The sequence below is a fragment of the Rhinatrema bivittatum genome, chromosome 6 (genome assembly GCF_901001135.1).
Source record: "Rhinatrema bivittatum chromosome 6, aRhiBiv1.1, whole genome shotgun sequence".
Lineage (NCBI taxonomy): Eukaryota > Metazoa > Chordata > Amphibia > Gymnophiona > Rhinatrematidae > Rhinatrema > Rhinatrema bivittatum.
Window position 1 is genome coordinate 105390142 of NC_042620.1, and position 13774 is coordinate 105403915.

The 13774-nt window shown below is 41.2% G+C and overlaps 1 protein-coding gene across 3 annotated transcripts in view; it reads right to left on the minus strand.

Moving 5' to 3' along the window:
• Positions 1–13774, minus strand: part of LRP2 (LDL receptor related protein 2) — a 769913-nt gene that overhangs the window by 218020 nt on the left and 538119 nt on the right. For all 3 annotated transcript variants that reach the window (XR_003857363.1, XM_029605680.1, XM_029605679.1), the window contains one exon: positions 3385–3555. Coding sequence is in view for 2 of the 3 variants with exons in the window: in XM_029605680.1 (XP_029461540.1) it covers positions 3385–3555 (171 nt within the window). In the remaining variant the exon portion in view is untranslated. The remainder of the gene's footprint in view (positions 1–3384; positions 3556–13774) is intronic.

Below are 13774 nucleotides of genomic sequence, written 5' to 3' on the forward strand. Positions count from 1 at the left end.
CCTCCTGCCGTGATAGGGAACCCCGGCACGGCTCCTGCTATGCCGGCAAGATGATGTCGGGGGTCGGGCCGGCTGGCCGAAGAAGGTAGGAGGCGGCTCGTGGCTCTGGCCATGAGCCGAATCTCAACAATTTTTCTATTTAATTTTTTTAGATTATATTGTCCCTCTCGATGCAGCATTAAGGCGACACATGGACCACATTAGGGGACTTACTGTTATGTGTATCTATTCTCCATTTTAATGCTGATTTGAAGCTTCCATTAAATAATTTGTTAAAAATATTTGAGTGGATTCCAATAGATTTTGTAAGGACAGTTCCTACTTTTTAACTTTTACAATCATCCATGCAGGATGGTAGAGAATCAATTAGAAAAATAAAATAAAAATGAACTTGCATTAGAAATTCTATCCTGTAAGCAATCACATTTCTGTGACTGACAGCTGGGATTTATCCTAAGCAGTGTGGGCAGGAATAGATGGGCAGACTGGATGGGCCAGGTGATCTTTTTCTGATATCCAGGTATGGCCAACTCCGGTCCTTAAGAACCACAACTGGCTAGGTTTTCAGAATATCCACAATGAATATGGATGAGATAGATTTGCCTACAATGGAGGCAATATATGCAAATCTAGCTCATATTTTTACATTTTACTTTTGCATTTAAAATGTGTTTATAATCCGCATACTTCCTATAGTTTGTAGTAGTTTACAACAAACTTACATAATTAAAATCAAAGACATTATCAATGAGACAAACAATACATTATTACATCTGCATTGTTATGTGCATCTGTAAATTAGCATTCTTATGTAGCCCCGAACAAGTATGTTTTTAGAGCTTTCTTGAAGCTTTTAGTACAAGACTACAAGATATTTGAAGTATGTGTTCTGGTAAAGTATTTCACATCTCTGTTGCTGCTACAGAAAATACTCTCTCTCTCTAGTTATACCTAGTCTTGCCACTTTAATAGATGGCACCTCTAGTAAGTTCTTGGTACCAGATCTTTGTACTCGCTTAGGTTTATAAATTCTTAGGATAGAATTATACCAGGGGATTGAATCATTCTGTAGTAGTTTGCGAACAATTGTAATTGTTTTATATTCTATTCTAAATTGTAAGGTGAGCCAACAAAGGGATGATAATACAGGTATAATATGTTGATGCATAGATATTCCTGTCAGTAGGTGTGCTGTTGAATTTTGCACAATTTCCATGGCTCTTATTGTATTTGCTGGTAGGCCTAATTGTAGGGCATTCCAGTAATCCATTCTGGTCAAAATTAGTTCTTGGAGCACTGTACAAAAATCTTGAGGTTCAAGTAATGGATTTACATTTTTTAGTAAATGCAGTGTGATGAATGAATTTTTTACTATGATATTTACGAGAGGTTTCATACATAATGTGCTAGTATAATGACACCTTGATTTTGTGATTAATTGGCATATTTTGACCTTTATATGAAAAGAGCGTTGAAAAGTTGCCTTGTGACTGATTTCATGTTGAGGGTATGAGAATTTCAGTTTTATCAAGATTTAGTTGAAGTTATTATGTGAAAGACAAGAAGATATAACAGTCAGGTACAGTATTTGTCAAGTAAACCAAAAAAGAAAGACCAGGATTGTTGATATTGGAAAAAGAACTGTAAATCATCAGCATAAACATGAGTGTTGCAGATAAAACAGACCCCTGCAATATGCCAGAGTCTAGTGTATTCATTACGGATATCCTGAAAACCAGTCCTGTTTGTGGCTCTCAAGGACCAGAGTTGGCAATCCCTGATGTACTGTGTTGCTGTTACTATGACTATCTTCAGTTCTGACCTCTGCCAGTAGACGCTGCTTAAAACATTGCACAAAGAGGCCGATATAATAAGTTGTGCAAAACCTGTTTATTTTTGCGGGGGTAATTACAATCGGTTTTCCACACTAATCTTATGCGCATATGTAATGTGTTTAGCACAGAAAACACACATGCACATACCTACACAATAACGTGTGGCAGGTTTGGCACGAGTGCATGCAATTAGCATGTAAAGAAGGTAATTATCTATAGATACAGGGAGTCATGCTAGCTGTGAGATCAGTTAGTATGGTTTTTTTTAATCAGGTCTTTTAGCACCTGATTCAGGGAAGGAGGTAAGTGCGGCTCCAGGTGGTGTCAGCCCTTGGCTGTAGCCTCCAGAGATCACTGGTCCATCTGTCCCGGCTCCTGCTTTCTCCCAGCTCCGGATGCCTGGAGAGGAAAAGGCTGCACGGACACACTACCACCCTAATGACAGCAATATGTGGGGCTGATGTAATCAGCAATAAGTTAGAAATACCCCATGCGAGTCTGCAACATGTTTTCAATGTTGACTATTTTAGTTTGCGTTTTTCCCACGCCTTTCTGAATCAGGGCTTTTATGCGGGTATTGGTGCATGTATTTGGTCTTGTGTGCTTTTGTTTTGCGTGTATCTAATTTGCATACCATCCTCTTATTACATTCTGTGGAGGCACTTGCTTTGTTCTGCATGCTAAAAATATACACGCAGAAAATTTGCACCGATTTCAACACAAGTCTTATTATGTCGGCCCCAAAGAGAGTTCAGTCAAAAGAAATGAAAGCACGGGTTAAAAATATAACTGACTGCCAGTTCAAGACTAGATAAAGAAAAGTGCATCATATAATCTTCAGTATACCAACATTAATTTAATTTTGTTAAACTGTGGCTTAGCATATGGTAAACAATTCATTAAACTAATTTTTAAACAGTAAACTGATGACAGTGAAGTCCATATTCAGTCACTGGCCAGATTGCAAAGTTAGCCAGATATACTTATCCAGTTAACTTTGGAAGGATATTCAGTGGTGCAGCCACAATATTGAATATAGACTGCTATCTTACAAATACATGGATACATTTATCTGGCTAACTTTACGACAGCTATAAGGCTAGGTTGGCCGGCACTTATCAAGCTAATTTAATTCCTCACAAATATGTCCCCAGAATGACCTTAAATTACATGGTTAAATTTTAGGTACATAATGAGATAACTGGCTAGCGTTTAGCCAGATAAGTGCCCAAAATATTCAAGTTAGCTTGGAGCCCAGTATCTTCTGAGTTATCCAGCTAAATGCCTCTGAATATGGACTTCAATGTATTCATCTGTTAATATGTAATTAAATCCTGCTTTTACTGATACTCCACTGAAAAGTGCAATTGTGAAATATGAAAATACAAAAATGGAGGTAATGAATGATGGTATATATGAGATGTCATGCTCCATTATTCCATTGTTGCCCTTTAAGGTACATAGCAGACATTTTTTTTTAACTAAGTGTTACCATTGAAATTTTGTATTAACAGTTACCCAGTTGCTTTATTCTTCTCTATGTACGTACTCAATGTAGTTCAGGTGGGCATCTGCCCAGTAAAGCTTGTCATTGGTGTAATCTATGGTGAGTCCATTGGGCCATTCCAGCTTGGTGGAGATGATTACTGTCTTGTTCTTGCCATCCATGCCCACTCTGCCAATAAATGCTCGGTCTCCCCAGTCTGTCCAGTAGACCTGCCTATTTCAATATACAATTAGTTTTAGTAATTAAGCATAAGAAAACATAAGAAAATGCCATACTGAGTCAGACCAAGGGTCCATCAAGCCCAGCATCCTGTTTCCAACAGTGGCTAATCCAGGCCATAAGAACCTGGCAAGTACCCAAAAACTAAGTCTATTCCATGTTACCATTGCTAATGCCAGTGGCTATTCTCTAAGTGAACTTAAAAGCAGGTAATGGACTTCTCCTCCAAGAACTTATCCAATCCTTTTTTAAACACAGCTATACTAACTGCACTAACCATATCCTCTGGCAACAAATTCCAGAGTTTAATTGTGCCTTGAGTAAAAAAGAACTTTCTCCGATTAGTTTTAAATGTGCCCCATGCTAACTTCATGGAGTGCCCCCTAGTCTTTCTATTATCCGAAAGAGTAAATAACCAATTCACATCTACCCGTTCTAGACCTCTCATGATTTTAAACACCTCTATCATATCCCCCATCAGCCGTCTCTTCTCCAAGCTGAAAAGTCCTAACCTCTTTAGTCTTTCCTCATAGGGGAGCTGTTCCATTCCCCTTATCATTTTGGTAGCCCTTCTCTAACTCTAACTTTGGATTTAACTGGATATGTTCAGCAGTACAGCTTTGACACTGAATATCCAGTTTAAATCAACTGAGTATGTTTATTTGGTTAACTTCCCAGACAGCCCACGGCTGAATAGGGACCTCATTGAGTCTTTCTGTTCCCTCCTCAAGTGGTTCTGTTTGACCCCCTGCAATAATGTACAAGTTCATTTTGAACTAATTTCCTAAAACAGGAACTTAGGATGTCCTAAAAATGTAAGGAAGTATGGGTTTTAAATAGATTATCAAAACAGTAATGTTTGTAAGCAACTATTTGCACTGAATTCTTACATAAACCGTTTATAAGCAGATTTTAATCATTTATCTTATGGGGCCAATTTATTAAACTGCATAAAGACTGATACATTATAGGCAAGTTACATTTGGCTTTACAGCCCCAAGTAATAAGCTATTATATGCACAATGCATGCAATGAAAGGCTTATGTTAGTAAGACAATCCTTTGAACACACGCTCTATGTATAATGTTTCATGTTAATACTCAACTGTACAAATTGGCTCAAAGTGAACAGGCTAGTTAATCCAGGGGAATACCTCAACCCGGCCTGACACACCCTGTTCTCCCTATCCACTTTCCTCTCGTTCCAATCCTCCTACCCACCAAAAGGCTATAAAATCCCTTACAGGCCAGACTAGGCATGGAGTCGCCAAAAGTCCCCCTTTCTGATCAGCCCTATTTTTGGATTTCATGTAGTACATCATGACATACATATAGGGTTGCCAACTGGCTCCAGATTTTCGGGACAGGTTGATACAATTCTGCTTTTACTCACCTGCATGCAGGTACTTATAGTCTTGTTTTTCTTAGGGAATACAATAAGGAAATCAGAATAAATCCCAGCATGCAATGTATCAACATTTTATATTTTAATTTATATTAATTATATATAAGTAAAAATAAAATTATTATGGGTGTATTTATATATACATAAAAATAAAAAAAATTGGGTGTATTTGATTAATTATAGTGTGTGTGGGTATACCTCTGAGTCAGTTTAGCAGTGTGATTTATCCATTTTATTGGACCACCCAAAAAGATGCTGAAGTTCATGAGCTGTCGAGATCTCATAGATACATAGACACAGAGATATGACTGCACGGCTGATGGGAGGAAATATTGCTTTCAATAGGGAGGGTAATTTTCAAAGGCATTTTTTAGGTAAAATAGTGCTTTACCAGTGCAAATGACTTTTTATTTAATTGCCCATCAGCTATGCAGGTAAACATAAGCACATGTCTAGTATGCACATAAGATGTAAACTAAGCAAAGATGTTCCTGGGGGCAGTATTGGGGAGGGATTTGGACTTGCACGCATACTTTCAGATTGTGTGCAGGGTAGCTTTGGTGGGATAATTTTCAAAGCAAATATACATTTGCCATTTTGCTTTGAAAATTGGTGTAACTTATGCAGACCATTACAAAAATAATTAATCACCCAAACATTTTTTATTTTTATTTATAGATAATTATATTAATTATCTATACATGAAAATAAAAAAAAATTGGGTGTATTGGATTAATTACAAGGATCCAGTAAAATCTATTTAAACTACAAAGATCCTAATTTTATCTAGGACCAACATGGCTACTAGAAATCTTAAACTTCATTTTATCCTTTTTGCTCTCCAGATTGGCAGGGGAAAGGGGGAAAAGGAGTCCTAGTCATTGCCCAAGGCAGTGGCGTAGCCACAGTTGGGCCTGGGTAGCCCATGGTCCACCCACTTTGGGCTCAGGCCCATCCAATCAGGGCTGACTGTCCCCAAATGAGACATGAAGAACAGTCACCTCATACAGTCTTCGGTGACTCAGCTTGATGCCCGGTGTAACCTGCCGTTGTCGTTAATTGGCCGCGTCAATCTCTATAAAATGCTTCTCCTTCCCCGGTAGCTGTACCTTTTTCAAAATTTACCCCTAGTACTCAAGTGGCGTGATCTGACAGTGTTGGACAGGGCACTCCGGGCCTTTCTGTGGCGTGGTAGATCAGGTGTTGCGCTCCGCCATCTTCAGTTGGGGTGGGGGCAGGGGGGCTTAAATGTTCCGGATTTACAGTTATACAACCTGGCTGGGAACCTTCACTTGGTGTGGGATTGGTTGCTGAGTGATTCGTCCTACATTAATATGTCGGCTGAGCGCACTTTAATGGGCTGCTTGGACCCCCGATGTGGGTTGCAGTTGTGGGGATCCAGGCTACGCTTACCCCCGTTGCTGACCCATTTGATATTTCCGGGGCTTGGGCTTGGAGGCGGGTCCTTGAGACACTTCAGCTCCCAAGCCAATGTGCCTATTTCCTTCCTCTCTGGGGCAACGTTGATTTTACTTCTGGGTCTGACTCGGCTGGGTTCCTGGAATGGTCTTCCAAAGGTATTACTTACTTAGGGCATGTTTTGATGCAGAGGGCCAGCTGCTCCCCTTTCCATCCCTGGTGTCCGAATACTACCTATCCAAAAACCAAATTTTCTCTTATCTCCAATTATAGCATTATATTAATTCCTTAATAGATCTGATTAAACTTCCACAAAGCTTTTTGAAATTGGAAGAGTTCTTTAGGTTAACATGGGAGCAAAGCCCCTCTCTGTCTTACTATTATAAAACTGACTGGTGTTCAGGGGAATGAGGTGTTTACCTTATTGGCTTTCAGATGGAACGGGGAAGTTGCTAATCTCATTACTGGGGAGCAGCTGAAGCTCTGTTTCTGTTCGGTTCGGGGAGTATCAACTAATGTCTACTATCATGAATTACAGTTTAAATTTTTATGGAGAGCCTATGTTCCACCCAAGGTAGCAGTCCACTACCAGCTGGTGGCATCGGCTCTTTGTGGGAAGTGTCAAAAAGAAGTGGGGACCTTGATGCATGTGTTTTGGAGTTGCCCTCTGGTTAAACCATTTTGGGTCCGCATTCTCAAATTTTTGTCTCAAATTCTGGACCTTACTCTGTTGCCTACTCCGCAGCTGGTCCTCTTCGGCCTTTCCTCGGCCATGCTGGTGAGTGGCTGGGGACTCCAAGTGTTCCTTCGGAAGGCCTTATGTGTGGGGAAGAAGGTCATTCTCTTGCATTGGCAGCAAGCAGTGGCTCCTTCATATTGGACATGGCATAATCAATTGCACGGCATGATTATCATGGACAAGGAATTGGCCAAGACCTCGTGTCAACAGCGTCAGACATTTTTGCTAATTTGGGAACCTTATATCCAAACCTTACCGCACAGGGCCCGGAGTCTGATACTAAATAATTAATGGCTGATGGGACAGTAAATAGTACTCTATATCCATTATTATGCTAATTGTTGTGTGGAAGTCTAGCACTAAGCCATAGGAGGTTTGGGGTAGGGGGGGGGGTTGCAGAAAGGGGGGGGGTGCTTGTAAGGTCATATGATGCAGTGCCTCCATTGCTGTTTTTTTTTGGTATAGGAAATCTTGCTTTAATCGACGCCTCATTGTTATGTTTCTCTCATGCTCAATAAAACCCATTTTGACATTAAAAAAAAATAGCATGAGCCTACTAACTGAGCATACTAAGTTCTCTTTTCCCCTTGACTCCATATACAAGTAAGCCTGATACATGGGGATTGCTTTCAATGCAAAATGAAGAAGTGTAAGAGTCTGTATACTTCATGAGAGGAGGTAAAAGCAGAGCGAAGAGTTCCATGAGAGCAGAAAACTGACATGAGTGCATGTTTAGAGCCATCCATCTTTTGTATCAGTAAGGATCTGCAAAGAGCAGTATCAGAGAATGTAGTAGAGAACAGAAGGGAGCATGAAAGGGAAAGACCAGGGAAGAATCTGACCAGAGTATAGGTACCACAATTGCTGACCCACTCCATGTACTACTGCTTCAAAATTCAGAGAAATTAGCTTTGTACTCAAACCAAAATAATTGGTCAGCTCAAAAAAGCTTTTGGTATTCAAACTGCATCAAATACCTATAGTGGATGTTGGACAAAATAACCATGTCAATGATAGCAAAGACCTTTGTCCTCTGGTAACCTACTGCTTGGAAATACCCTTATGTTAGAAAAGGCAAATTTATTTTTTAAATTCCCAAATGTGTCTTCCATGTTACATCTGTTTTTCTGATATTCTCTCCCTCTCCTTCATGTCTTCCCCTATGTTATTGGTACCCTATAAAAACTCTCTTTTCACATTGTAAAAGGGGTTGGAAAAGGGATTGGAGGGCCCACTGACTAATCACTTGTCCCTGGGGGGAGATCCCTAGAAAGATACCACTCTACTATTCAGCATGAAGTCTTCGAATACATGCAATACTCAGTGGACAAACTAATCACAGCAATGATCCTGAAAATCATGTCAATACTTTGACATGATTTTGAGACTGTCCATTTCCACATCATTATGAAACCTCTATGAGATGTGGAGGAATAAAGAGCCTCTGTGATATGTCAATGCTTTGTTTGAGAAGGCGTATTTGTGGCAAGAAAATATGTATGTGTGCAAGAATGTGTAGCAAGCTACTATAAACCAGGTTCCTTCCCCCACGAGCTTATCAGGTGTTAGAATCTTACAGTGTGGACTGACCTACGTCTGTATCTGGGTGACATGTTTTGGACCTTCCAAAAAGGGTTTTCAACCCTGCAAGCTCCCGCAACCAAGGTGAAGGAATATAAAAATATGTCAAATCCCCTGTGTGCTCTCTTGTGAATTATAAATGTTCTGCAAGAACCAGTATCCAGCACTCACAATGCTAACAGGTTGGGCAAAGGACTGCACAGTTTAGCCTGCCCAGAGAACAGCACTAAATAGCCAGCAGAAGAGGAAGCTAAAGGAATGCTAGGGGACCATTTAAGGAAGAAAAGGCACAATTTGGCTGGCTCTGTCTGTGTGTGAGAGGCAAGGATGGCCAGGAGTTGGACCTAGCAGCCAGGAAGAGATGAGTGTATCTGACAGCTCTGCAATCAGTTCTTCTCCTGAAGAACTAATTATCAAGGGAGAGACAGAAGTCTGCGCTCTGAGGAAATAGATCTTGCTTCATAGCCGAGCTACATGTAAAATCCCAACAAGGGAGAGGAACCAGGAGCTGAGAGAGCTGGGTTGATTACCTGTAACAGATGTTCTCCCAGGACAGCAGGATGTAGTCCTCACATATGGGTGATGTCATCAGACGGAGCTCTGTCACGGAATACTTCTGTCAATGTTTCTAGAATTTTGACTGGCACACTAAGCATTGCCCAGCATGCCATAATCCCTGTGGCCACACGGGTCTCCCTTCAGTCTCGTTTGTAACAAAAGGTGCGAGCAAAAAAATAAAATAATAAAATGGTTTCAGTCCCAACTCCGCGTGGTGGTGGGTGGGTTTCGTGAGGACTACATCCTGCTGTCCTTGAAGAACACCTGTTATAGGTAAGCAACTCTGCTTTCTCCCAGGACAAGCAGGATGGTAGTCCTCACATAATGGGTGATTAACAAGCTACAGGCTGACTCATATTTAATTGGACCAACAGCATACAACTTGTGCAACAAGCACAATAACTGGTATACTGTTGGTAAAAATGAGGCAGCCTGAAAATCACAGCAGATGGATGTGGAAGGAGTTGGGATTATAATGGAAATACATTTTTCAAGACAGATTGGCCAAAGGCAGAGTCTGGACATCCCTCCTTGTCCAGGCAGTAAAGTGCTGCAAATGTGTGGAGAGAGCTCCATGTTGCAGCTTCACAGATCTCTGCAATCGGTACTAAATGATAGTGTGCTAATGACGTTGCCATGGCTCTTACTGCGTGCGCCTTCACTCGTCCCTGAAGGGGAAAGTCTGCTTTCTCATAACAGAATTTGATACAGTCTGCTAGCCAGTTGGAGAGAGTTTGTTTGCCCACTGCAACTCCTGGTTTGTTTTTATCGAAAGAAACAAAGAGTTGGGTGGATTTCCTATGGACTGCAGTGCGGTCTAGGTAAAATGCAAGTGCATGTTTACAGTCCAAGGTGTGTAAAACTCTCTCGCCCTGGTGAGAGTGAGCCCTTGGGAAAAGGTGGGCAAGACTATAGACTGAGTCAGGTGAAGGTTGGTTACCACCTTGGGAAGGAATTTAGGGTGAGTACGGATGACCACTCGATCATGGAGGAACATTGTATTTATTTATTTATTTATTTGCGTTTTTTCTATACCGGCATTCATGGTTAGAAACCACATCATGCCGGTTTACATGCAACAAGGGGTGAGAACAAAGAACGGAACATAAACAAGTGCAAGGAGATCAAAAGTTACATTACAACAAGGGTCTTAAACTTGGAGGAGAGATAAGAATAGGAGAGCAGAACTGTAAGGATTACATTATTTACATTATATACATTATACTGTGAAGTTTTTTGTATAAATTACTATCTCTTATAAAATTGCTATCATTTAGTTAGGATCTGGGAAGGCTTGTTTAAATAGCCAAGTTTTAAGTCTTTTTCTAAATGTTGGAAGGCAGGGTTCCTGTCTCAGTTCTGGTGGGATGGAGTTCCACAGAGTAGGTCCTGCTGAGGAGAATGCCCTGTCTCTGAGAGTCTTATGGTGAAAGGTTTTGGCAGGAGGAGCTTGTAGTGAATCTCTATAGGATTCTCTGATTGGTCTGTCGGAGGTATGTTTTTTAAATGGGATTTGGAGGTTAAGTGGAGAGAGTTGATGGAAAGCTTTGTAGATGGTGGTAATGGACTTATATAAGATTCTATAGTGAACTGGTAGCCAATGTAAGTCTTTGAGAATCGGGGATATGTGGTCTCTTCTTCTTGTGTTTGTCAAAATTCTGGCCGCCGTGTTCTGAACCATCTGGAGGGGTTTAGTGTGGGAAGACGGTAGACCTAATAGAACGGAATTGCAATAATCTAGCTTAGAGAAGATTATTGATTGCAGGATTGTTCTGTAGTCGTGGAAGTGGAAAAGTGGTTTAATTCTTTTTAAGACGTGCAGTTTATGAAAGCAGTCCTTAGTGGTTTGATTTATAAAAGATTTTAGATTTAGCCGATTATCAATGATTGCCCCTAGGTCTCTTACTTGTGCTGTTTGAAAGCCGGTTGGTGAATTTGAGGCGAGGTTACTGTTTTCGGGGGAAATTATGAGTAGTTCGGTTTTTGATGAGTTTAGGATTAGATTTAGACTGGAGAGGAGGTTGTCAATTTTTTGAAGGCAGTTTTCCCAGATTTTAATAGTATTTGTGAGAGATTCTTTGATGGGGATGACAATCTGGACGTCATCTGCGTATAGAAAGTATTTGAGGTTCAGATTGGTTAAGAGTTGACATAGGGGGAGGAGGTAAATGTTAAAGAGCGTGGGGGAAAGAGAGGAGCCCTGTGGGACTCCTAGTGTGGAAGGATAAAACTGTGATTCTTTGTTATGTATTTTGACTTTGTATCCTCTGTTTCCCAGGAATGATTTGAACCAGGCAAGTGCAAAGCCTGTTATTCCGATGTTCGCTAGTTGATTTAGGAGAAGGGAGTGATTTACAGTATCAAAGGCGGCCAATAGGTCGAGGAGTATCAGCAGGTAGGCATGACCTTTATCAAGGCCCATGATTAGGTAATCTGTCAGGGATATGAGAAGTGATTCTGTACTTAAGGATTTTCGGAAGCCATATTGAGTGGGGAATAATATATTGTTGTCTTCAAGGTATTCTGATAATCTGGTGTTGACTAATTTTTCCATTACCTTAGCTATAAAAGGGAGGTTGGAGATTGGGCGAAAGTTGGATAGTTGTATAGGGTGAGTATGTGACAAGGGCTTGTAACTCACTACCCTTCGAGCAGATGTAATGGCTACTAGGAAAAGAACTTTCCATGTAAGAAATTTAACATCACAGGAATGCAAAGGCTCAAACAGGGAACGCATGAGTCTTGTAAGTACTACGTTTAGGTCCCATTCAGAAACTGGTGGCTGTAGAGGGGGGCTTAAGTTGTAGTAGGCCCCTCATAACCCGACTGTTATTGGGGCATCCCCTACTCCCTTATGGTACGCTGAGATGGCACTGAGGTGTACCCGTACTGAGGAAGTCTGGAGAGCAGAGTCTGAAAGTGCCAGAGATAGTCTAATCAAGAAGGAGTGGGGCAGGAAAAGGAGTAGATACCTTTTTGCGTGCACTACATGGTAAATCTATTCCACTTAGAAAGATAACATTTCCGTGTGGAAGGCTTTATTGAAGCTACAAGCACTTAAGAAACCTTAGTCGAAAGAGTGAGCGGATGTAGGACCAGGCTTTCAACATCCAGGCTGTGAGGGATAGGGTCTGAAGGTTCAGGTGTCGTAACATGCTGTGGCTTTGAGTTATGAGATTGGGTGCTGTGCCCAGGCAAATGGGTTCTCAGATAGAGAGGTTGAGAAGCATGGGAAACCATACTTGTTGAGGACAATACAGGGCTATGAGTATCATTGATTCCCTTGTCCTGTTGTAGCTTCACGAGACTTTTGGCTATTAGTGGTATCAGAGGATACGCGTATAGGAGGCCTATGTTCCAGGGCGAGCGAAGGTGTCCATGGCAAATGTGTTTTGTTGACTGTGCAGGGAACAGACTCTGTCCACTTTGTGATTCAGTTCGGATACAAAGAGGTCGATGGTTGGATGACCCCAGCGTTGGAAGGTTTTGCTCGCTACACAGGGATCCAGAGACCACTCGTGGGGATGGAAACGTCAACTGAGGCGATCTGCTACTACTTTCTGTATGCCTGCCAGATAAGTGGCCCGGAGATGCATGGAATGTGCAAGGGCCCAGGCTCAGATCTGTGCAGCTTCTTGGCAGAGCAGATAAGAGCCTGTGCCTCCCTGTTTGTTCAAGTACCACATTACAACTGTGTTGTCTGTCTGTATGAGAACAGTCTTGTGTGAAAGGCAGTCCTTGAACGCATATATTTTATTTTTTATTTATTTATTTAACGTCTCTTCTATACCGATATCCGTTCGCACATCGCATCGGTTCACAAAAAACAAGAACTTTTGGGCGGAGCCCTTACATAAAACAGAAAAATACAATTAACTTTTGGGCGGAGCCCTTACATGTAACCGATTAAATACATTAAACAGGGGGAGAGTATAATACTGACAAGGCAACGCAATATTAATAAATCAATAAATATATATTAAATATATATATATATATATATATATATATATATAAAGAAATATAAAGAAATATATATAGAGAGAGAGAGAGAGCGCATAACATATGGCTCGAAGCTCTAGGAAGTTGATTTGAGACCTTGCTTCGAGTTGTGTCCAAGTACCTTGAGTTTGAAGGTTGTTTACATGAGCTCCCCAACCCAAGTTGGATCCGTCTGTGGTTAAGGTCACTTGAGGATGTGGTTGCTGGAAGTGTAGACCTGTCTGCAAGTTGGTTCTGTTTGTCCACCAGAGAAGTGACAGATGCAGCTGGTCGGTTACATGGATCAGGGGATGAAAGAGGTTGAGTGGCTTGCAGCCACTGAGATTTCAAAGACTATGGAGTTTTTCTCATGGCTAGCCTGGCCATAGGAGTGATGTGGACCGTGGAAGCCATGTGGCCCAGCAACGTGAGGAATTGATGGGCTGAGGCTGTTTTGTATGTGCGCAGAGATGTAGCCAGTTTGGAGAGTATGTCTGCGCGATCATTGGGCAGGAAGGCCTTTGCGACTGT